The sequence below is a fragment of the Pyrus communis genome, chromosome 12, assembly GCF_963583255.1.
Source record: "Pyrus communis chromosome 12, drPyrComm1.1, whole genome shotgun sequence".
NCBI lineage: Eukaryota > Viridiplantae > Streptophyta > Magnoliopsida > Rosales > Rosaceae > Pyrus > Pyrus communis.
The window spans coordinates 4,415,847-4,439,852 of record NC_084814.1 but is presented as its reverse complement, the minus strand read 5'-3'; the positions used below and the strand labels follow the sequence as shown (position 1 = coordinate 4,439,852).

At 35.8% G+C, this 24,006-nt stretch overlaps 2 protein-coding genes across 2 annotated transcripts in view; one reads left to right on the top strand and one right to left on the bottom strand.

Annotated features, from left to right (window-relative positions):
- Positions 1-17,861, bottom strand: part of LOC137710397 (uncharacterized) — a 38,891-nt gene extending 21,030 nt beyond the window's left edge. Inside the window, exons 1-31 of the mRNA XM_068449400.1 lie at positions 17,587-17,861; positions 16,330-16,433; positions 13,831-13,965; positions 13,694-13,744; positions 13,292-13,386; positions 13,086-13,203; positions 12,376-12,477; positions 12,081-12,269; positions 11,829-11,989; positions 11,168-11,338; positions 10,781-10,867; positions 10,344-10,668; positions 10,132-10,236; positions 9,963-10,058; positions 9,257-9,324; positions 8,006-8,126; positions 7,715-7,921; positions 7,405-7,611; positions 7,116-7,225; positions 6,634-6,730; positions 6,442-6,540; positions 4,103-4,267; positions 3,953-4,027; positions 3,450-3,857; positions 3,018-3,365; positions 2,797-2,928; positions 1,891-2,004; positions 1,614-1,807; positions 1,362-1,470; positions 1,009-1,152; positions 546-836 (exon numbers count right to left, since the gene is read on the bottom strand). Of these exons, the coding sequence (XP_068305501.1) occupies positions 546-836; positions 1,009-1,152; positions 1,362-1,470; positions 1,614-1,807; positions 1,891-2,004; positions 2,797-2,928; positions 3,018-3,365; positions 3,450-3,857; positions 3,953-4,027; positions 4,103-4,267; positions 6,442-6,540; positions 6,634-6,730; positions 7,116-7,225; positions 7,405-7,611; positions 7,715-7,921; positions 8,006-8,126; positions 9,257-9,324; positions 9,963-10,058; positions 10,132-10,236; positions 10,344-10,668; positions 10,781-10,867; positions 11,168-11,338; positions 11,829-11,989; positions 12,081-12,269; positions 12,376-12,477; positions 13,086-13,203; positions 13,292-13,386; positions 13,694-13,744; positions 13,831-13,965; positions 16,330-16,433; positions 17,587-17,683 (4,725 nt within the window). The 5' untranslated portion in view covers positions 17,684-17,861. The remainder of the gene's footprint in view (positions 1-545; positions 837-1,008; positions 1,153-1,361; positions 1,471-1,613; positions 1,808-1,890; positions 2,005-2,796; positions 2,929-3,017; positions 3,366-3,449; positions 3,858-3,952; positions 4,028-4,102; positions 4,268-6,441; positions 6,541-6,633; positions 6,731-7,115; positions 7,226-7,404; positions 7,612-7,714; positions 7,922-8,005; positions 8,127-9,256; positions 9,325-9,962; positions 10,059-10,131; positions 10,237-10,343; positions 10,669-10,780; positions 10,868-11,167; positions 11,339-11,828; positions 11,990-12,080; positions 12,270-12,375; positions 12,478-13,085; positions 13,204-13,291; positions 13,387-13,693; positions 13,745-13,830; positions 13,966-16,329; positions 16,434-17,586) is intronic.
- Positions 17,862-20,616: 2,755 nt separating this feature from the next.
- LOC137709938 (uncharacterized) lies at positions 20,617-21,267 on the top strand. Its single transcript, XM_068448918.1, has 2 exons — positions 20,617-20,852; positions 20,928-21,267. Exons 1-2 carry the CDS (start codon positions 20,617-20,619, stop codon positions 21,265-21,267), a joined length of 576 nt encoding a protein of 191 aa, XP_068305019.1.
- Positions 21,268-24,006: the final 2,739 nt, after the last annotated feature.

Below are 24,006 nucleotides of genomic sequence, written 5' to 3'. Positions count from 1 at the left end.
TGATAGGGGAGTGATTTCTACACACCATTTTTCTCCCTACGCAACACCATTTGTTTTTGGCCTTCTAATTGAAGAAATCATAGAAGAATCAAGGGACAAAGCATGGGTGTGCAGAAATCATTTCCCTTTCTTAACTGCATGGAAGAATATTATGTTTGATAGGTTGGTCAAGATTGTTGATGAATGAAGGCCCTGTTGGTCATATCAAAATAAGAGAGACTAAATTTGATTTTACTTTTCATCTTTCTTAATAAAGAAATCCTGTTTGTCAAAATAAAATGTAAATCACTTAAAACAATGAATGTCCAATTACTGTACACTGGACCAGAAAATTTTAACATAAAAGACATCTATATCGATCCAAGTATTCATCTTTCAATAAAGATGGATGTATTGATCAATCAATGATATTAAGGTGACTTGCAGGGGAAAACTCAATCTGTTAAAATGAATATAATATATCCAATTTTCAAGAGATTGAATATCAATGTCAATGTTGTATTAAATTACTGACAGTTGAAAAATCCACCAAATTAAGAAACTACCTGTACAGTGGCTAGAGGTGCATCTCTTGCTACTCCAGTATGCAAGCATAATTCAACCAAACCAATAACAAGAGAGACTTTCATCATAACCCAAGCTCCCTCATTTGCATTTCGAGATTCGAGTACAACAGGCTCTTGAGGAGTGATGTCTTCTTCAACATCAACTGATGATATCGTAGACTCGTGGTTCAGTGGAGGTATAACATGTGGAGTTTCAGAAATATTAGACTGCGCACAATCAGTGATAATCTGATATTCCCTGTTTGACAAAGCTGTTTTCAATTTCTCCATCTGAAAAGCACAAATTATAAACCTTTAAAATGTGACTTCTCTTAAATGCATTTTCATGAACAAACCCTACCCTATACTTAAACCTGCAATTTTACCAAATAAAGTACAAGGTTGCAAGGAATAGAAAAAAACTTAGATTCACACACTGGTCAATGAATAAGTGATGCATTACCTTGATTGCAGCCTCAATACTTGGTACTTGATGCAACAAATCTCGAAGTGACCTTTGAATCACAACGGAAACTCCCTTCACGTCTTGAATTATACTTTCACCTAAATCCGCTTTTGTGCCAACATTTAGATTGATGTCCTCAACCTACATCCCCCCATCGATGAAGATTAATCAACATGCAGAGTGTAAATAAAAATAAAACAACTACAATGCCAAGCTCTAAAAGAGTTTAAAAACCCATTTCAACTGGAACCTCCATATCCTTTTCCAGCCACTGCCACTCATAATCAATAAAAAAAAATTGAGGACAGATTTTGTGCGGTAGAAGCAAAACATCAAATGTACTCAATCACCTGAACTGTTAACACTTCCATATGAACAGCATTAATTTCACTTCTACTTCCACCAAACCATTTAAAGGTGTTCCGGACAGTAATATGAACAATGTCAAGCTTCAAGTAGCTGAAATAGAAAAATTCAGATAATTAAAGAACGTACATCAGAAATATCAAATAAAGATATGAACTATATTGGCGCACCTACAGAGCCTAAATTCAATTGTAAAACTAAGATGCACAAGAGTCTAAATTCCAAAGTAAGCATACTCAGGACTGTCTGTTTTCCGAGGCATCAAAATGATAGGCTTCCTAAGAGATACATCCAACTTCAGTGCAGGCGATCCCTCAAAATCACTAGTTGTAAACAATTTCTCAGAATTTGTGACTTGATCCTTTAGCTTGACAACACCTTTCGGATTGTTGGGATTCTTGGGAACCAGACCCATGAAGTAACTAGCCACCTACAAATGATTTTACAGACATGAGAGAAGTGGAAACAAACTAGAGTGTGTAATGAACACAAGAGAAGTTAAATGTATATTACCTCCTGGATAAACCGATTTAAATAAACAATGCGTACTTCTGAAAGCTGCCCAAAAAGGCTATACTCATAACCTTCGTAGTCTTCATCATCAACACTGAATGAAGTAAAAACCAACTGCATCATAACGACAAGTATTTGTAAAAATATCCATGATAGCCAATAAAAACAATTGAAATAGGAGAATAACAAAACGGGAGAAGAAAAGAACATCCAGCAGAATACAAGTATATAACTGTCAAAATAGTGTAGAACCCTATGATCTCTTTATACATTTACTTCATGTTAACTATATTGCTATTCAACTTTTCTTTATCAAAGTAAAAAAAACGAAAAAAACAAAACTAATCTCTCTAAGATACAAATTGCTATGACACTACATGACAGCAGCATGGAACAAGATGTCAGAATACTGTTAACAATCTGATCTTTCCACCATCAACATTCCCATTTTGCCATCAACCTTCATAAAATCAGGTATTAAAAATATATATTTCTTCTCCCATCCTCCCCTTGTCATCATTGTATGTCCAATCACTCAATTCCAACAATTTGATTATATTCATTTTCCTCCTCACAATTTACCATCTTATCAACTTTCTGGTATTCACATCGCCCAATTTTTCCCAAGCCAATATATCATTTCCCTCCACAAAATTTCCTTGAAACAAGCTCTTCATATTTTGGTCTTAACTTGCGCTCTCCCTTCGACCAACAATTCCTTCCAATTCAAACTTCATTGAGGAACACTTCTTAAATTTTGAAATGAAAACAACGAATACAAGAAACTGAGAGATAAATCTTATTTGGTCCATTGACCTATTCAATAACCATCCAACGAAGCACACCATTACTAAGAAATAACTCTTAAACTTAGAACCCTCCAGAGGGATAGAGAGAAAGGAATACCTCAACAAATGAACTGCCTCCTGGATTTCTCATGTCACATGCCCAGAAATACATATGGCTGCTAGGAAGACTCTCATCACTTATTCTAAGATTTCCAAGGGCTGCCTTAATACTAAAAGAGGATGGAAAGACCTGAAATACAAGGAAGTTTGGTAGGCACGAATTAGGTAAATTTTATAAAAATGGAAATTCTTTCAAAGATGGGATGAACTTGAAAAAACCTTAATATCGGTAACCAAATTATCTTGAGACAAAACAGCAAACTTGCTTTCATCTTCATTCATTAATATAATTTGAGCACGGGCCATGTTTAATGTTAAATTAAAAACGACCCTGGACTTCCCCTTTCCCAGCAATCCTTTAATAGATGGCTCATTGATGGTAACTGATCGTGGACCATCAACTGCATCATCTCTGGAGATGTCCTGTTTCACAATAGGTGCTGAAGAACTGTCACTGAAAGATTCACATCTTTCATCCTTCATCTTAATAGCATTAACGAATTCCATGATGGCAAGAATTGTTGGTCGGCGACAGAAAAAAGATAGGGTAGCCAGGGTGACCGAGACCTAAAAAACATCCATTTAAAGAATAATTATTCAAACCACAATGTAAGGGATCAATGTCCAAATTTAGTGCAGAATAACACTCACCAGCATGTCTATGTTATGGTACAGAGGAGAGTTCTGGTCATAGATAACTATTTGAGCTTTCACAAAACTATCCAACGGATCTTTGAGTTCAATGTCCTTTGTTGCTTGAAGACCAGGGAGCAAACCAGCAATACGGGTAAAACGAGGGGATTTCAACAATAAAGTTTCAGAGTCAACCAAATTTTCTGGTGCCTCGTAGAATTCATCTCCATTCGGGATTACAACACTGCCATCAAAACTTTTATTACCAGTGGCACCAGAGGTTAAATTTGTTTCTGCACTGTGGGTAAATGATCTTGCCAGATAGCGAGGCTGAGACATCCTGTGACCAGAAACTAAATCTTCAATCTCCAAAGATTTCAAAACAGTTCCAATGAACATGTCACTTGCTCTAACCGATAGCTCAACCTGTATCCAAAAGTTCAACTCTCTGGAGTTGGAAAAACCGATTGAAAAACAGTAAATAAAAAAAACAATTTGTCTACTTCAATTGGTTTACACACCTGGCCACCTATTGCTCGAAATTCAAATAAACGCCTTTCTTCAGTTAGGAGCACTTTCATAAAATTCTGGTCATGCTAGAGAAAAAGTAGCTCTTAGTTAGATCTGTCCCTTACAAGGAAACTTTTGTCAAGTATATAGTTTAGGCTTACCTGACTACTGTAACTGAAGCAGACCTTCAGTTCATCAAGAACACCAGTAATAAAGGCTCTCTCCATTTTTGATAAATCAACCGGATCCTCATTGGAATTAAGCTCCGTTACTGAATCCTCAGACTCCGACGAAGTTTCAGTTAGACTAGTCACAGGAGCAGAACCCTGCATGTAAGATTACTTTAAGACATTGCTTATGCTTTTCCTTACAGTTGAAAGTGCTGCAATATCAAAGCCAGGAAATTCACAAATTTTCAGAAAGATACTTTTAGTTGTACAGTACACTCCAAAATACTTTGGACAGTATCATACCATCATAAGGGAAATGAATTGTCTGCAAGAGGCTACGTAAAATTTTCTTTGGAAGAAAGAAAGAAAGTGAGGTTCAAAAATTGACAGTCAACTCATCAAAGGGCAACTTGTCTTAACTGTCTTGTTGCTTCTATATAATTCTAAGGGTAACATGCATAGGATTTTCATACCAAATTTTTACCGAGGAAAGATTTTCAATCAGAGATCTTAAGTAACTGATTTCAATATTAACTGTTTCCTTAGCACTTCTCAGTCAGAGAGCAGAAGGGGATTAACAAATGTTTATTATTCTGATAAATAAATAAATGTTTTATATTCTGATAAATAAATAACCATTATGATAATTTCATAGTTATCTCCCATAAGTGATTAACAAAGTTTGAAAAGAAAAGCACATAACAAGACTTCAGCAAAAAAAATTTCATCTAATTATGGACCATGATAATGACACTCTAGATCCCCAAGTCATCCAATCCTCCTACTCTTCCATGTTACTTCAAAGCACATTGTAACCCCGAAACAGTGCAGTATATTTTTGTTTAAAGGAATTAGAGACTGTAAAATTCTTTTAGAAAAGCAAAACACATAGAAACTCCAAAAATACATATTTATCAATCCCAGCTGTAAAAATCAACTAACAGGTTACAGCTGCATCCTTGGTTCCAATACAAATAAATAATAGAGGAGGATAGTTCCTAGAACCAAACCGAAACCCATATAGAGGACCAGGACTGAACTCTCTTGCATGGTTTATCCTCTCCTACTGTTTCTCTTCGGAAATCCTCTAGTTTGTTGCATCCAATAACCCACATAATCCAGTATCCACTGATCTTGAAAGAACATTGCTTGCCTCCCTAGCCTCAACAGCAGCCTTAATGTCATTGGGCAATGTAAAAACACATCATCCCCACTGTCCCCCTCCTTGCACAAGACACACCAACTGGGTGAGAAGCATGCATTGGGAAGCATTTCAACCACATCACACGTATTAGCCTCCCAACACGTCAGTACTAATGTTGACACATGCACTTTGCATGGGACCTTCACCTTCCGAATTTACCCAAAATGGTTGAAAGAGAGGATCTTCTAGCCTCTCACCAGCTTCAAAAGTTCAAGGTTCTGGTGTTTTCGAGTTTCTTAGTGTCAGGGTGATGTTGGTTTTTACCCTGTTTTTGTTTGTGTTTTTTGCGGACTTCTTGTCCGCTCTTGTATTTTATTGTGCCCTTGCAATAAAAATTAGTTTCTTCTTGAATAACAAGGTTCAAGGTTCGTAATCCAACCAGACAGATTCTCTAGACTGGACAATTGTCAATTTAATTCACATTAATGGCCTTGTCTTAACACAAAATATGCATGTCCCTAAGACGACTTGCATGTTTTAAAAAAAAAAAAAAAAGTAAAAAGGGTAAACTGCACATATCATTTTTTTATTATAAGTGATATTTACCCTAAGCTAGAGACTAAGGGGAGAAAGGGAGGGTTTGAACCAAAGACACAGTAGGTTGAAGAGGAAGGCCCCATCCACGAGGGCAATCCACCACTTGCACACATATATCAATTTTATATACTTAGTAACATTAAGGAATCTGTCAATTTTGTGGGAGTACTCCCTATGAAATACCAAACAAGTTTCATTAACGTAACATTAACACTTACAAGAGAGATTGCCTAGCAGGAAAGTAATGGTAAGAAATGCTATATTCAAAGACAGAAACAACCTCAATAATTACATCAGTACCAGTAATCTGTTTACGAGTGATTTGGTTGGTATCAGGAAAGTAGGAACACATATCAAACAAGATAAGTAGGGGAGGACGAAAGCACTGTGACGAAAGTCAAAACACCTATCTATGATTACCGGACCCAGGTCGTTGTGAACGACAATCCGAACAACCTAAAGGACACTGGGCTGTGAGCCCACAAGAGGTGTGATTTTAGCAGAATGGACCTTATATTGGCAGGTTATACGTTTGGATTGCGGTGAATAATAAAATACTAATTTCAATCAGAAACTACACAAGAATTACCGATGAACGATAGACAGCCCCCTGCAACCGGCTCTGCCAAGTTTTCTTTGAATCGTTGGAGTCACATTGCAATATTAGTGCATTTGCATCCTCCACCACCTATATAAAAAACATCACATAAGTATAAACAACAAAAAAATTTATAGGGGCATTCGGAATAATTTTCTTAAACTATAAAGATGGAGCTACAACTTTGATATTTGCTCGTGCAGCATCACAGATAGCCAAAACAAGATCAGCACCACCAACAGACTCTGGAGGAACCTGATATATGTGTTTTCCACTTAAGCTGCAATAAGCATATAAAATTATAAATCCAAGTATAAATTACAGTAAAAACAAAGTCTCACAAACAAAATTTCACTTAATATAAAGTGTTACATTAAATAAGGCATTGCATACGAATATGATGTATAGTTATGAAATATTGAAAACTATTTCAGAATTTACTAGTATAATCTAAATAGCAGTGAATTTATGTGTCGACAAACAAATAGAGCTATTGGTAAAACAACAGGACAAAGGCCAGCAACAAGTCTAAATAATTTGGAAGACTAAAGTGCATTAAAAAATACACCTAATAAAAGGAAAAAGATTAACAGCATCTATCTAGGTAAATATGTCCATTTTTGTTTTTCTCTAAGATAATATTAAGTAAAAGTTGGCATCAGAACCTGATACACAGTTTGTACGATTTAGAGGTAGGGCTGTCAAGTACATAAAGAAAAGGCCCAACTAAGCATAGGTAGCGCCGCTGCCACACTGCTTCCCTATTTCCAAGACCCTTCACATTAAAATAAATAAATGAGTACATGCTTTTTTAACGAATGGTGTAGATACTCAAACATAGCACTATATAAACGACATGAAACTCTTTTTGAAAATGTTTGTTTGTTTCAGGGATGAGTGGGAAAAAAGAAGGGATAGATTGATTGATAGAAAGACAGCACGGGAGAGAGAAACCTTCCGCGCAAGTAGAGACAACCACCCCTCGAAGTCAGCCTCATTCCAAGGGCAAAGAAGACCTGAGTCCTCACTATCCTCCTCTTCCTCAAACATCTTAACGATTTGCATCAATCGATGATACCGAGCTGGAGAGAAGTGAAACCGTAATGATGGCAGCCTTACAGCGACTCTTGTTGATGGGTAGGATGGGCTCTCTAATCTTATCTGGATAAAGTGATAAAATAAATATAAAACATCAGAAACAATCTTTTCACATTCACCAGAAAAACAGGCTTTAGTTTTAAGCTAAAAAGGTCCCAGCGTATACCTGTTCAAGCTTTACGTTGACCCCACATTTATCAATAAAAGGCAACAAACTAACACCATTTGAGTTGGAAGAACCAGAAGACATCTTTGAAGGAGATTGACTCCAACAGTAGTCACCATCAACCAGAAAAGCAGATACGTCGCTTAAAACTAAATTAAACTGCAGATACAAATCTAGCACCTCCTGTGATCCATCTTCATAGCTATCCTGTATGCATTTTTAAACTTGATGTAAATTTTTAGAAGAAACAAACTCGTAATTAGACAACTGAGAATCAATTTTGTTGTTAACCTTGGTAACAATGACCAAATTTCCCAAGTCAAGCATGAGCTTTGTTGGATGCGTGTTGTCGGGACAAAAATCAGTAGGAATTGTAATCTTTGGGGCTGCAATATCCAAGTCCAACAAAAACCTAACAGAAGATAATAAATGATAAAGAGTACAAAACATACATTAATAAACAGAGACATAAAGTAGCTAAAGCATCAAGAACTTTTATTAAGAAAATAATCAGAAATCACGAATAGATGTGAAGTCCAAAATAAACATCAAATAAGAAACTCAAAAATCCCTGAAACGCATGAGGTTCTCTAAAAGAAAATCCTAAAATACATTAACCAGAAGCCAAATGCAAGTGTACAAATCTAATTCTATTCCATAGTAATCCCACTTACTCCACCTTTGCATAAAAATAAAAGAAGAAACTATGTTCAGTTCCAAGCGTACAGTCCAGTCCATGTAGGTCAATAGCACACACTACCAAAGAGGAATTGCTTTTTGTTGTGCTCCGATGCCCAAATCATATTCCACTATAGCAACTATGAGGGCAACCCCACAGCAATCTAAAATCTATCCCATCTGACATGAAAATGCAAGAGAAATATTTGTATGTGTACATTATATATATAATTATAAATATACACACATGGGTTAGGATCGGGGGACACCCATTTTCTGACACACATGGGTTAGGATCGGGAGGACACCAGTTTTTGACACACATTTTGTAGGACCCACTCCCATACTTTTTTCAAGGATCCGAACCGTCTATATTTTAATTCATTCTTCATAGATAACCCTTGGAAAAAATTAGACAAATTCAAAACCATTAAGACATTCATTTGTAGTGAGGAAAATGGACGATTACGGTTTTGCAAAGAAACACTAAAATGACTATCATTCAATCCAACGGTCATATCATTTCGGATTTTGGTGATTTTTGATAGGAAGTGATCTTTGAAAGAAGACTTAATAGATAGATGATTCGGATCGTTGAAAATACATTATGAAGTGGGCTTCACGAAATAAAATGTGAGTCCCATGATCCTAACCCTATACACATATACATATAAATATGTCCACCTAAGAAGGCCCCCTACTATACTGTATATCTATGTAAATAATCAGCACTTCCAAGCCCTTTTACAATGCAGCATTAGCGTGTTATGGGCGATTATCCCTCACTGTAACATGAACAATACAATTTAACAGGAAGGCCTCAAGTTACTCCATAAAGAGAAACAAAGAACCTAAACAAAAAACCTGGAATGGTCCTTCAATGCTCTATTCACTTGTTGCTGAGCTGTGCGCTTGACTCCTTTGATTGTCATCTGGTACATAATGAACAAGACAGTTTTAATACCATTAATTCTTGACCACCATGCTTGGGAGAACAGAATAACAAGCAGCCATAGGCCAAATGAAGCCATGGTAAACAATATAATCACCACTGAATTCTTGCTAGAACATTCCATCTAAACCCTGTTCAGAAAAAAAAACATGCAAGTTCTGTACTTTATTTAGCATCCTCACAATATTTTTGACATTTTCTTTATCTTGCATTATGACAAAGCCATCGAGAAGTCAGAAGTGACTTGGCATAAAAAACACCCTAAAGTACAATGTCCAATGCATGCATGTTTCCCTTCAATATTTAATATTTTTTCCTAATTTCTTCTACTCATTTGCGCTAAAAGTCTCCCAGTATTTGCCCCTATGAATTACATGCCAATCTAATAATTTAAATTTAATAGTTTTAGAAGTTCAAACAACAATCTTCCAATAAAAGAAACACACATACACACACAATGACTGAAACATTTTTACATGTTCAACAGCAGAAAGCAAGGATACTAATGATGGGAAAGATACTATTTTATTGCAAAAACAATAAAACGGGAAAGCTAAGATGCCAGTTTAAAGAACCATTTAAGCATATTTCAAAGAATGAACACAAGCTAGATAGAACCTGCACTGCAGCTGCAGTTTCCAATGCTATTGTCTGACTGACAGCTGTACTGCTACGAAAGAATTTGATAATTTGATCGATTGCATCCTTTAGATACTGCCAATGAGATAAAATCAGTAAACAATCACAACTTGGAAAAAGAAATAATTTAGGCATAGCAGAAACATACTGTCACATAACAAGGAGAAGCTTTAGCAACCAAGCTCCAGTCCACATTTTTGTTGAAAGGCCTATAACAGAACGTGCCAACTAAAGAATCATAGGCATTCGCACTCTGCAGGGAAGTAAGTAGATGATATGTTGTTTTACTAATCACGTAGGGAATTAAGCCACAAATGTGGATTGAAAAATGACAAAGAACACATCAGGATAAAGGCCTACCTCTGCAAGGAGACCACTCGGCGTGGATAACTTGTATGATCCTAATTTCATGTCAAAAACTTTTGCCTCTGGATAAAGCTTTATAAAGCAATCCAAGCCTTCACATGATAACTCAGCAAGACACTCCAGGGACTCATCAATAAGCTTAGTAGCATTATGTTTCATGCAAATGCTCAAGGATGTCTGAAGAGCATCTACCTTGTCATTACTTATAACTGAGAGACTATCATCACCTTCCTTATAGCCAATGATGCTACTTAACTGCTTCCAGTCTTCCTCACTGAAACTAATTGGCTCACTCCCACCTATCTTAGACCGACTCCCCCTGGAACAGTAGATAGAATGAAGGCAAAGAAAAACAAATATCAAGCCTCAGTATATGCAAATAAATAGGGTGTCGAACAACCTAGTTTCATATTTGAAGGTAAAATTATTACCATCCCCACCAAGGTTTCTTTGCTTTCTGTTTCCTCGAGTCAAGATCCGACTGTAATGACTGCTCTACAAACTTGTGAGCCAACATCCTGCGTGATTGATACAACAATACTATCAAAATCCATCTGACATAAAACCATTTCAAGTAACGTACAATGTTATATCTAAGCAAATAAACTTAACGCCACCTATCACAAGAGTAATGTTAAGCATACCGCAATTTAATACCACTTGACAAATATATAATCAATATCCAACAAGATCATATCACTAATTGACATGGCACGTACACATCACTCGCCACATCATGTGGGATTAAAATATGGTACAAAGACGTGGCTTGTCTAGCATTATTGCCATCGGTTAATACATTTACAAGAAAAGGATACCTCCACTGGACTATCAGTTCAACATCAAGCCCACGATCTAGCTCCTCGATATCTTGGTTGTCATCAACTACTAACCGATGAGGATCAGATCTAAGAAGTGAAGCATATAGAGAGATATATCTTTTACGCAAGCTTGCATACTTCAGAACATGGTCCCATGACAATCTCCCACTGCCACAAAGATATTACTTTAAGCAAATAAAAATATATATTCCAACTTTTGTTTCAGAGCATATGAATGAAGTTCACTGTCAGTTTCATTCTGTGAATAAAAATTGCACAAATTAGAATGCATTGAAAAAAAATGGGTAAGTTATTGGCACTCCAAAAACCTCATTGTGCACTCCTCACAAGTGTTTTTATTCTAAGTATAGAAAGTTTGGAAAGCACAATGAGATTTTTTTTTTCTAAATTAGCTGGTTAGATAAGAAGCCCTTTTCTTTACTCTTTCAAATAAGTATTTCAACGTTAAGGAGAATTTTAAATATTCTCTTCATAGGAGTTAAAATATATTAAAGAGATATGAAAATACAAAAACAATATGGCCAAGAAATCCATCAGAAACACAAATTACTCACCAACAATTCATAAGGGTGGATAATTAAAAATATTAAAAATTTAATTTAATTTAAAAAAAAATAAAAATAACAGGAGCTGATACCTTGCCTTCTTCATTTGGTCAGCAACAACTCTATAAGCATACTTCCACCAAGATCTAGGGTCAGATTTTACAGAGACATGTGGACGATAATGAGCATACTTCAATCGCTGATTAAATGCAGCAATATTATCTGCTAACTTTAGTGCATCCCTGTATCCATCCTGCAAACAAATAATACTCAATAGCTTTTAAGCGAATCAAATTACCTCCCAGTATCAAATCTGAAAGGATAGAAGTAAGATGGAAATTAACCTTTGGCAAACAGAGAGTCACATCATCCAAATTAACTGCTGCTTTGTGCAAAGGCTGGCCACTATCAGCAAATTCATTTGGCGGTAGTTTTGAGTACTTGGCATTTCCAGACACAGGTTCCAGTATGTAAGTGTGCCTTTTGGGTAATCTATCCGCTGGTTTACCATATTGAGTACCAAATCTAAAAACCTGAAATGCCAAAATTAATATATAAATGCGTATGCACGGGTACATGCAGGTACGTCTGATCTATTTAATATATATTAGTGTTAAAAAGCATTCATTGAATATATACCTGGACCCACTCTGATGGAAGCAAATCCTCCCATGGTTTGTTAACATGCCATGGAGCAATATCAGAATCCAAATAAAGTGCAAGCCGATCGAGTTGAACAGACTGCAAACAATGCCAGATCATAACATCAACAAACATGGTAGGGACCAACATATTGATGAAGCCAAGTGATTCACTAGTATAAGAAATGCTTTCTTTTTTTTTTTTTTTTTTTTTTCTAAAATACAGTTTTAATCAGTCAATGAAAGGATCCCAGGAATATAAGAAATCAATATGAAAAAATTGAACGATACGTGAAAATACAGTGACGTTGCATAACATTTTTGGAAGTTTGGATGGAGAGGTATACGAGAATATTAAATGCTGAGCAGGTAATTTGTGGGAGGGTTCGACTTCGGCATCATTACGGGCTACAATAGCTTCGGAGTTGGGACTATTCTGTTTCTGTTATTTTGTTGTTTGTTCTGTCTATGTTCTTTTTATATTGTATTTTCTTTGTTTTATTATTGTCTATAGAATTTTTAGTGAAGAGCTGGACGTCAGTGGGACTGGAAACCCTTTCCTATGTAATGCAATCTCTCATTTTCCATTTGTGAAAGTTTTTTTTTCTTATAAAAGCATATTTACTTATAACATTTTAAACGTGGAAGAGAAACTGAATATTGTGTGGCAACTAGCAATTATAATTTCATGACATGATAAAAAAGAACCTTCTGTGTACGGTCTAGAGCACCCCCAGTGACAAATGTTTCATTTCCTTTGCTATCAACTGTCATAGCGGAAAGGCTTTCCAAGGTTATGCCTGCTGCAAACGGATGGCCCAGGTTGCTATACCATAGAAGACAAAGGCATAAGCTCAAGACATAGGATTTAAAAAATAGCACAACATTCAAAGAGGTTTTTTTGTTTCTTTTACCTTTCAATATCCTCATATCTGATGTGAATATTTGAAATTGAGAGTTTCAAATTTCCAATTATTGTGCTGATCAGGGATCCTAACCATGACGTATTCTTCAAAGAAAAACAAATTATATATAGGTAGAATATCATAAAACATAAAGAACATAGGAATTCTAGCAAAAGAAATACATGGAAGATAAAGTTCAATATTGAGCATAATCATAATAAAGTAAATATTGCATTTCAAACCAACGTGTAGGAGCAAGGTCAAATAAGATAAAGGTAAAGTTGGATATGTGCACTGTACAGTGTACATTAGACATACTAGGTAGTGGGTACACATGCAAACCTAATAATATCAGATTTTCATAATGACAAACTTCACATGTCATGGCACTTGGATTATGCTCAATCCTACCATTTCTGACTTTAGTTGCTGTGTCCTCTCTAACAGCTTCATTTCCATTTCCTATTTAGAAGGGAAACAATAAAAAATGGTCACTCAGCTATTGGCAAAGAATACTATCATTCCACAAACTGATTACTATGTCTCACCCGAATTCGGTTTTTCTTAGCTTCCTGTACAGCATCCTCACTGGATCCTTCAACTTGAGTTTCAGGTTCAGCTAACAGAAAAATGCGGTCCAAAGAAACTAAAACGGGATCCTGGCCAAGCTTGCTCCATGGAACCTTGGTTCAAGAAAATAAAATAACCTCATTGGAGAAAGGCAGTTAATTACAGATATCATAAGAAGTGAACAATATTCCACACAACAAAATACCGGCAGTAAATTCGAAAATTAAAAAAGCTCATAATAAGGAAGTAAATAGGAGGTGAAATTGCAATCATCCAACAATATGTTCATCCCAAAGTCATAATACAGCATCTACATAAACTTAACGTCTGGTGTCACCTTTGTAATTATGCACAAATCCCTTCAGCATTTTCAGCAAAGAAAACACAAATTTAAAAAGTTATGAATGACATAGATATATGCCAGCTATCTATAGTACTATCTATAAATTATTACAGTGGAGGGTTTGCAAAAAAGATAGTTAAAAGTAATACAAATTTTTGCAAGTAAAGCCAATTTAACAGGAAAAAGAAAAAGCAATTCAAGCCTACGATGAATGGAAGAAAAATTGCAGGGAGAAAAATACACACACACACACATATATTTCCACCAAATACATATAGCAAAATTATTGAATTCCACTGACATCACATCTTCCAAACCGAAAGACTTCAAATTGCTAGTCAATGACCTTCCCGCACCCACTAATAATAACTATTACAATTCAAGTCATTCAGCACCCTTACAACTCCAAAGAAACACTCTTCCTGTACCTCATTTAACTAGGAAACCATTATGAGAACAATGTTTTTAATTCCATAATGCATCATGCATCTTGACATCTCTACTTACATTTCCAAATTGTTCCTTGAAAGGTAATGAATGGCATCAAATTACCTTTTACTCAACAAAAATACATCATGGTGGACCACTGACCCACTTCAGTAAACAAGACAAAACACACAACGTGGAACAGATATACAACTGTTTCCACTTCCAGAATGGCCTCATTCACAACCTATATGGCATCCTGCATCTTTCCATTCTAGAAGAATAGCAGAAAGGGGCTATCCTTGAACTCTTTCATCATTGAAGACCATAGCAAGGACCAATACTTAACCATCTGAAAAGGCTTATCCAACCCAAATTAGTCAAAAAAAAAAAAAAAAAAAAAAAAAAAAACTAAAATCCCTCATCCCCACAATACTTGGCACTCTTTCCTCCCTGAATTACTGCAAAAGCTTTTGCATAAAGAGTAACCCCATTTCAGAATATAAAGAATTGTGTCTTGTGCAGGGTTACACCACTGCTCAACTTTAAGTCCTTACCTTTTTGCATTGGTAATAGACAAGTCAATGGGACACATTCAAGATGATACCCCTTGGTGTATGCTTTTCGCAAATGATATAGTGCTGATAGATGAAACGCAGGAGGGAGTAAATGTGAAGCTTTACCTTTGGCGAGAAGTCTTGGAATCTAAAGGTCTTGACCTAAGTAGGTCAAAGACAAAGTATATGGAGAGCAAGTTGAGTGGAAATGGGTCCAAATGAGATAGGCATGCAGATTGAAGATCATTAAGTACCAAAGTGTGACGCTTTCGCTATCTTGGATCTATCTTGCAAAAGAAAGGAGAATTAGATGATCTCAACCACAAAATACAAGCTGCATGGATGAAGTGGAAGAGTGCACTGGGTGTGTTGTGCAAACGTCTTATGCCACTTAAGGGAAAATTTTATAGGATGGCAATAAGGCCAGCATTAATGGCGTGGAATGTTGGGCGGTCAAAAATCATCTCGTGCAAAAAATGAGTAGCGGAGATGAGAATGCTTCGTTGGATGTGTGGGCACATGAGAAAGAATGGGATTAAGAACAAGGTATCCAAGGTAAAGTAAGAGTGCTGCAAATGAAGATAAGTTGAGAGAATTGGTTAAGGTGGTTTGGACACATGAACCGAAGACCTACAAATGCTCTGGTTAGAAGATGCAACTATGAGACGGAGGCTCAGGGCAAAAGGGATAGAGGAAGACCTAGGAAGACTGGGAAAGAGACTTTAAGAAAAGATATGGAGTACTTGGAGCTAACGGAAGACATGGCGAAAAACCTAAGCGCATTGGCGTTCTAAGATTCATATAGCCGACCCCACTTAATGGGATAAGGCTTGGTTGTTGTTGTTGTTGTATGCCTTGTGTAACCACCGAAGTTAATATAAACAGGATCATTTTTATTATGTGACCAAGGCAATGATAAAGTTTCCACATATCAGTAATTTTATCTTGTAAAGCCAGTAAATGATAAATACATGAGTTCAATTTTATTATGAGATAGATCCAAGGCAAATTATATGAGACTTCCAAACATAATACAGACCATTATTAGAATGAAGTTAAATTTCTCACATATTGTCCAATACAGAGCTGATCAACATTCAAATAAACAAAAAAAATCAACAAAATCATAAATATTGATGCTAGTCTCGCACCTTAAGTTTCACTGATCCAAGAAATCCTGCCTTAACCTTCACTGGTAATTTTAGTGCATTGAGTGCCTCAGGCTTCAGCTGCATATTTTTTAGCTCCACATCACCTATTTCACATTTGGCAAGAAATACGTAATAAGGTTCTCAAGCTCTATCGTAATAAGTGTGTTTTTTTTTTCTCTTTTTGAAATGAAAAGATGAAAGTGCAATACATAAGAGAAAATGTACAGTAGCTTACTAGAAGAGAACATTAATTCAACACACTACACCTAGCTTAAAAAACCAAAATTAGTCATAACAATATAGCTTTCAAAGCTAGATTATATCGGATTACAGCTCTCCAAGATAGAAGCCATTCTCAAAGCAAACTACAGCTAAATAGAACAGACGACAAGAACAAGACTCAAAGACAGTACAGCTTTCCACGCAGACGGTGTAACAAGAAAACCATGTTCTCTGAACAGTGGAACTATTGATGCGCATTACGCATGCCCAAGACTAGACTCTCCGTCTAGTAGATATTTAATTTTCTTATCATTAGTACTGCTATTTCTGCCAAAAAAGAAAAAATTGAAATGTGCCTTTATATGTTGTTGTCATGACTCTATATAGGTTGAAAGCTGTTGCCATGACTGAGATTTCTTTGAAATGGGTTGCATGCGTGTCCGCGGTAACATTTCACCGATGACTTATCCTGCCCCGCCCTGTATCCGAATTCTACATCTCTCAGGTCCCTTTCATTTTCACTACAATGGTAACCAAACTGAAAACCATGTAGCCATTTAAATTTAGTAAAATGAATAGACGGACATAGTGCTTCTGACAAACACAGAAATGATCATCATTGTACCCCAAACGGCTAAACCATTTTCTTCAACGACGAAATGGACAAAGTTGGTACAATGTCATTGAAACTTGCAAACCCATTTCTCTTTTTTCCCTATTGGCAATGGCAAGTTGGCAACCGACCCCAAGTAGCTAGTAGAGTGTCACTGTACTACAAACCCCTCCCTCCAAACCTTCCATTGGCAACCAACCTCCCCTAAAACCCAGCATTAATCGACACCACTCAAAACGCATCACTCCAAACAATTCCCAATTCAATCCACAGAAAACTCAAAAATTCAGTAAATAAAAACAATCAAAGCACAAAAAGTAAAACCCCTTGCAATTTGCAAAGGAAAGTGAACAATCAGGAAAACAAAGTAGAAGAGGAAGTAGGAGCAAAAGGAAGCATGTCCAAGGAAGGAAGGAACGAACCTCGCCAGACACTGATCTTGAGGGCCTCCTTGTTGAGCCCCCTCACGTAGTCCCCCAAGTACCTCTGCAGGAGGTTCGCCACCTGATCCTCCAACATCTTCTCTTCGCCGGCCCAATCTTCCTCCCAAATTGTTATCTCCTTTCGACCGACTGAAATCGGAAGAAATCGCAAAGTGTTGGCTTCCAGACGACGCTACGTACTTATACCACTGGAAAATGCGGCCCGGATCATCGATTCTCTGTTGCGCGGAACGGATTGTTATTGTGGTCTGACCAGTGCAATGTAGCCGTGTGTGCGGAAGGGGTTCTGCGATCTTACGTGGCGGGAAAGCATACGATTCTGAGGGTGGACTGTTGGTTGAGTGTGGGTCTTTGGCGGTGTACGCTTTATCAAAGCGATGTCGATTGGCGCCTCTCTATGGTCTACGTGGCGGGCTCGACGCGATTAAAGGCGCAAACATCATCCTCCCATCTTCCACCTAATTCATCAAATCAAGAAATTTAGATCTTTAAAATTTAATTCAAGAGTTACAAATTTACAAAATTTATATAATATTAACCGTTTAATCAAATTTTAAGAATCTAACCCCATAATTTGATGAATTAGGTGAAAGAAATCCGGAGAACATCGTTTTCGTTCCCTGTCTTGGTCTTGGAGCGTTTAAAATATCTGAAAATCTGTATGCAAAATTTTTGGAAGCCCAACCGACAAATAAGTAAAAGCATATGTGCAGCTAGGGTGGTCATTGCAAAAGGTTATTCTTTCTTTCTTTCTTTTTTTTATTTTTTTTTATCAAACGATAAATTTGTTAGATTAAATGTTATATTAGAATATGGGAAGATCATTGGGAAATGTTGAGGATATATTAAATACTGATAATAATATCGGCTTCTTTAGATGGAAATAATGAAAATTTAAAATGAAACTTTAGAGATTGTCAAACATTGGTTTGAACAAAATATAAGTGTTTCTCTCAGAATTATCGACAATATCTGTCATTTTAACCTAAACTTAAAGTTTCTCTGACAGGATGTGAAATTTAGATTTCACCCCTCATTTCCATATCTTTCTATGATTTTTTTGGATATTTTTATGAAAATGTCGATCGTAATGAAAAAATTTTAAACACAAGTTTGGACTCAATGTATGAGATAATTGTCTTTTTCTTTTTTTATTCTAAAATAAACTATATGATCTACACTAAGACCATCTCCAACCCTTAAGCTAAAACCTAAAATTTTTAGCCCAAAAAATTTAGGGCATGTTTGGTACTACTTGAATCCAACTTTTTAAACTCAAAAACAATTTTCAAGTTTTAGGCTTAAAAACTTGTTTGGTAGACCTATTTTCAAAAACTGAACTCAAGACTAACTCAAAAATATAGTTTATTCTCTAAAAAAACAAAAAGTGAATTTTTAGAGTTTTTAAACTTACACTCACTCTTTTCTTTTCTTTCCCTCCTCCTGCTCTCACTCCAAATCTATCTTTCTCTCTTTTCTTCTTTCTATCTCCCCCTTCTCTTTCTTTTTTTTTTTTTACCTTTTTCGTCTCTCCTCTAATCCATTATCTTCATTCTCTCGATTATGTCTCTCACTCATCTTCCTCTCTATCTCCTATGATCTTCTCTTTTCTTTCTCTTTCCTCCAATCATGTCTTACTTTCCTTCCTCCTCTCTCCTCTTTCTCCCTCGACCCTCTCTTTTGGAATCTCTTTATCCAGTTTAAATTGTAAGATTTAAAATTTTTAAAACGCATACCAAACAAGTTTTTGACTTTTCAAGAAAAGTTCTTAAGAAATGTTTTGAGAAATGATAAAAAAATTCAAATAGGATACCAAACAAGCCCTTTGGTTTTAACCCAAAAAAAACTTTTTTGCTCCAACCTTTGTGGGTTAAAATTTTAGCCCAAATCATTAAAGAATCAATTTAGGCTAATTTTTTTTCTTAAAGTAACTTTAAAAAATATATATATATGTAGATTATCCTAATTTAATTTTATGAACATTTTAACCTAAAAATATTTAGATTCCGACAAATATTGAAAAATCACTAACAACACCATGAAACTCGTGAAATAAAAGAATATGAAACACATAAAAAAAAATTTAATTACTTTAACCGTTGGATTTAAATTTGGAACATCATATTTTTCTTTTTTACCGTTGGATTTCATCAAATTAGATCTTAACTGTTAGATTCAATTAATTTATAAATGTAAAACTAAAAAAAATATATACATATATGGTGGACCAACCTCACTAACTTAGGGGGAATCATAGGCTAAATTTGGCCCAAACATGAGTTTTGACCTTTAACTCATATTTGCCCCAAGGGTTGGAGCAAATTGGGGTAAGTTTAGAACCTAAATTTGAGTTTTATTCCAAGGGTTGGAGTAGGTCTAAGGGGTGAGAGAGTGGGCTAAGACCATCTCCAACCCTTGGGGATAAAGGTTAAAAATTTAAAACAAAAAATTTTAAGACATAGCCCATAAACTATTTTTCTCCTCCAACCCTTAAAAAACTATTTTAGCCAGAAACAGCTTTTTAACTCCAACAATTTTGGACTAAAATTTTAGCCCGGAATCATTAAAGAATGAACTTGGGCAATTTTTTTTCTTAAATTAAATTTTAAAAAAAAAATAAATATGTAAACTATCGTAAATTAATTTTATGAACATTTTAATCTAAAAATATTTAAATTCCAATAAATATTGAAAAATCACTAAATTTTCTACAAAGCAAGCCTTTAACTTTCCACCAATCTTTCAACCTTGGACTAACTTTTAATTCACTAACCATTCAACACCAAATTTTCAATTCACCAACCATTCAACACCAAACTTTCAACTTTCACCAACCATTCAACTTTCATCAATCATCCTCTATATAAACATATGTCGAATATTAGTTGATCACACAACCTTTCAACCTTCAATCATCCTCTATATTCATCAATCTTTCAACTTTCAAAGAGTTTTTGTTTCCTAAAAATCCTCAATATCTTATCAATGGGTGATAGAAAAAGGCGTAGCATGGCAATGATGGCACAAAGCCAAGCAAGGATTGAGATTGAGGATGAAGAATTGTTCAACGCCGAAGTTAAACTTGTAAACTCGTTTATGCAATCTGAGCACCATGGCGAATCTAGCCATCGTGGTTCTGTCACGGGGCGTTCATATATGCAGCGTGATAGAGAAAAGTGTCATGACCGAATGATGAAAGATAATTTCATCGAACATCCAAGATTTCCTGCTCATGATTTTCGGAGGTAGTTTCGGATGAGGAAAGAGCTTTTTGAAAGCATCTTGAACGCAGTTGTCAATCATAACTACTACTTTGCAAGGAGGCTAGATGCCGCAGGCCAACAAGGTCTATCACCTCATCAAAAGCTCACATCTACTTTTCGCATGCTAGTTAATGGGTGCTCTGCAAACTCAACTGACGAGTATTGCCGACTTGCAAAAAGTTCTGCTATTGAGAACCTGAAACGCTTCTGTAAGGCAATTGAAAGCATATATGGAGCCACATACCTCCGCAAGCCAAATCGTGAAGACTTGAAGAAGCTTCTACGCAAGGTAGACAAAAGAGGCTTCCCTTGGAATGATAGGAAGTCTCGATTGTATGCATTGGGAGTGGAAGAATTGTCCTACTGGTTGGGCTGGCCAATTCAATGGCCGTCATAACAAACCAACCACCGTGCTCGAGGTTGTGGCATCTTTCGACACATGGATTTGGCATGCTTTCTTCGGCGCTCCTGGATCAAACAACGATATTAACGTTCTTTGGTCTTCTCCTCTATTCGATAATGTTGTCAATGGATAGACACCAGAATTTCGATACAAGGTAAATGGTAATAGGTATGAGCTAGGTTACTACCTAATTGATGGTATTTATCCTAGTTGATCTACCTTTGTCAACAGTTGTTCTCATCCCGATAGTGCAAAGAAGAAATTATTTTCGCAGAGGTAAAAGTCTTATAGGAAGGATGTCGAGATAGCGTTCGGAATCCTACAAGCTCGATGAGCCATTGTTAGAGGGGCTACGCGATTTTGGCAAACCAAAAACCTCCATTCAATCGTGATGATGTGCATAATTTTGCACAACATGATTATGGAAGATGAGTACATCGAAATTGAAGAAGATTCAAACGAAGATGTGGATGACGACCAACCAACACATGCGAGAGCTATTGCAAGAGATGTTGAATATCTCGCTCCAACCACATATGAGAACCAACAGGATAGGGTCACCTTAACTGAGTATATGAGACGTTTAAATAGAATTCAAGCTCCCCAATGTCATGACACACTCCGTAAGGATTTGGTTGAGCATGTATGGCGCCGAGAATGTGAACGTTGATGATGTTGGTTAAGCATTTATGTAATAATTTTAAGCGTACTATGTTGTTATTTTCTAGTAATAAATTTAAGTGTCTTCTTGTGCAAAGTATTTTGTCTAGTACGTTGGATAAATTATTGAATGGAGGTTGAATTATTGAAGACATCTATTCTACATCAAAGTGTGGAATAATAAGTACAATAATTAATAGAAATAATAATTAATAAGATATAAATTTAACAAAGTACATAAACCTCATAAACTTAATACAACTGATAATTCATAAACCACATAATTATTAAACTACATAGACTTAATACAACCAACAATTAATAAACTTAATTAATAAAGCACATAATTCATACGCTACATAAACTTAATAATCATATCCACCATCTTCACTTGGTGATGGACTTCGTACAAGACTTGTGAGATAGGGTTCAGAGGATTCATCATCTTGAAACATACTCCTTGAGGCAGACTTTCGCATAATTTCCTTTTGCTTTACTGATAAGCTCATATCTATATATATTTTACATCAAATTCACTTGTCTTTTCTTAGTTAGTTCCTTATATTTTTGAGCTATTTACTTTGTTTTTGTGTTTTGTAGGATTTGTCAAGTAAAGAAAGAAAATTAGCATAAGTGGAATTTTAAGTAACAAATTCGTCAAAACTGCCTGTGCACGTCATCTGACTTTGGAAGCAAGTTGCGGACAGCTCAGAATGAATTAGAGAATGAGCCTTATATGCTTGGAAAGCTACGGATGTCTATTTTCTGGATCATTTCTCGGATTGTTAATATCATTTTTTTAGGAAAAGTTATGGCTATTTTAACACTGAAAGGTTCCTAAGAGGATGAGCAGTTTATAACTGACAAGAAAGCATTGAAAGCAATAAATCCAATAAATTTAGTAGCCAAAACTGATGCAATCAAGAACAAACCAGCTAACACCTAGTCAAATATCAAAGGAAATGGAATTAAAGATGAGGATTAAGAGGGAGTTATTGGCATAAAGGCTACCCAAGGAGTTACAATTGTTTTACCATTTCCTCTCACTTATTGTCATCACTAAATGGCTATTAGTGGGTGAGTTAAGGAGAAGAAAATGATGCAGCAAAAATTGACTTAAAAGCAGCGTTGGGGTAGGAAGGAAAGGGGGGGGAGAGACTTAGTCAATTTCTTTCAATTCTATTTTCTCAAACTCATGTCTATCTTTTGTTTTAACTTAAGGATTGTGTAACCAAATTTTTAGTAGTTAGGGGCTGTTTGAAGCCCCGAATATGATTGCAAGTTTGTTATGACATTTCGTTTGAATTACTTTTATGAATGGATGAAAATTGGTTCACTACTTATCTCATTGATAAATTCTTTATGTGTTTTCTACGGATGCATACTTAGTAAGCATATCTAGGATTCTAATGCTATGAATATGTGTGTGCCTGCCCTTGTCGAATAAGGACCTACATATGTTCTAGAGTAGTACTTGTTAATTGCGATTAACATGTGTACCAATTTATAGGATAAGTAAGACAACACCAGTACTTATGACGCCTTGTGATGACTCAAACTCTTTTTGTTCTTAATGATTTCTACTTGTTAAATCTATGAACACGCCATTCTAGATTGCATGCCAGGGACTAAGTTAAGTTGAAAATGCCATTCTCTTAACATACCACATAACAAAGAGTAATAGGTTGAGTTCTAACATTGAGCCAACTTGAGCATCTTCATCCGGAAATAGAAAGAATTTGAATGAAACATAACATGTTTGCATGATTATTTGGTGGTGGATAGCAATTCCCCTAACCCGTTTTTCTTAATTTGTGAACTACTTAAAATTTGTTTCTGTTCTGTTTTTGTTCGATTTAATTTAAATAGCAAATCAACTCCACAAATCCCAAAATTTTGTATGAGTGTAGCTCTGTGTGTCTAGTATCTGCATATAAAATTTCGTAGACTTTCGATAAGTGTAAGTTGGTGTAATAATTATTTTTCGGTGGCTGGTTAGTAGGCACAACAACCCAGTTTTTGTGACATTTTAAGTAGTTAGATAAAACAATCTTTTGCGGGAAAGACCCTTAT

Bases quoted from the DNA above. Each gene is read 5' to 3' on its own strand.
- LOC137709938 (XM_068448918.1), top strand. From the start codon at position 20,617: ATGGCAATGATGGCACAAAGCCAAGCAAGGATTGAGATTGAGGATGAA. The intron at 20,853-20,927 runs GTAGTTTCGGAT...CTACTTTGCAAG, and splicing joins CCTGCTCATGATTTTCGGAG to GAGGCTAGATGCCGCAGGCC.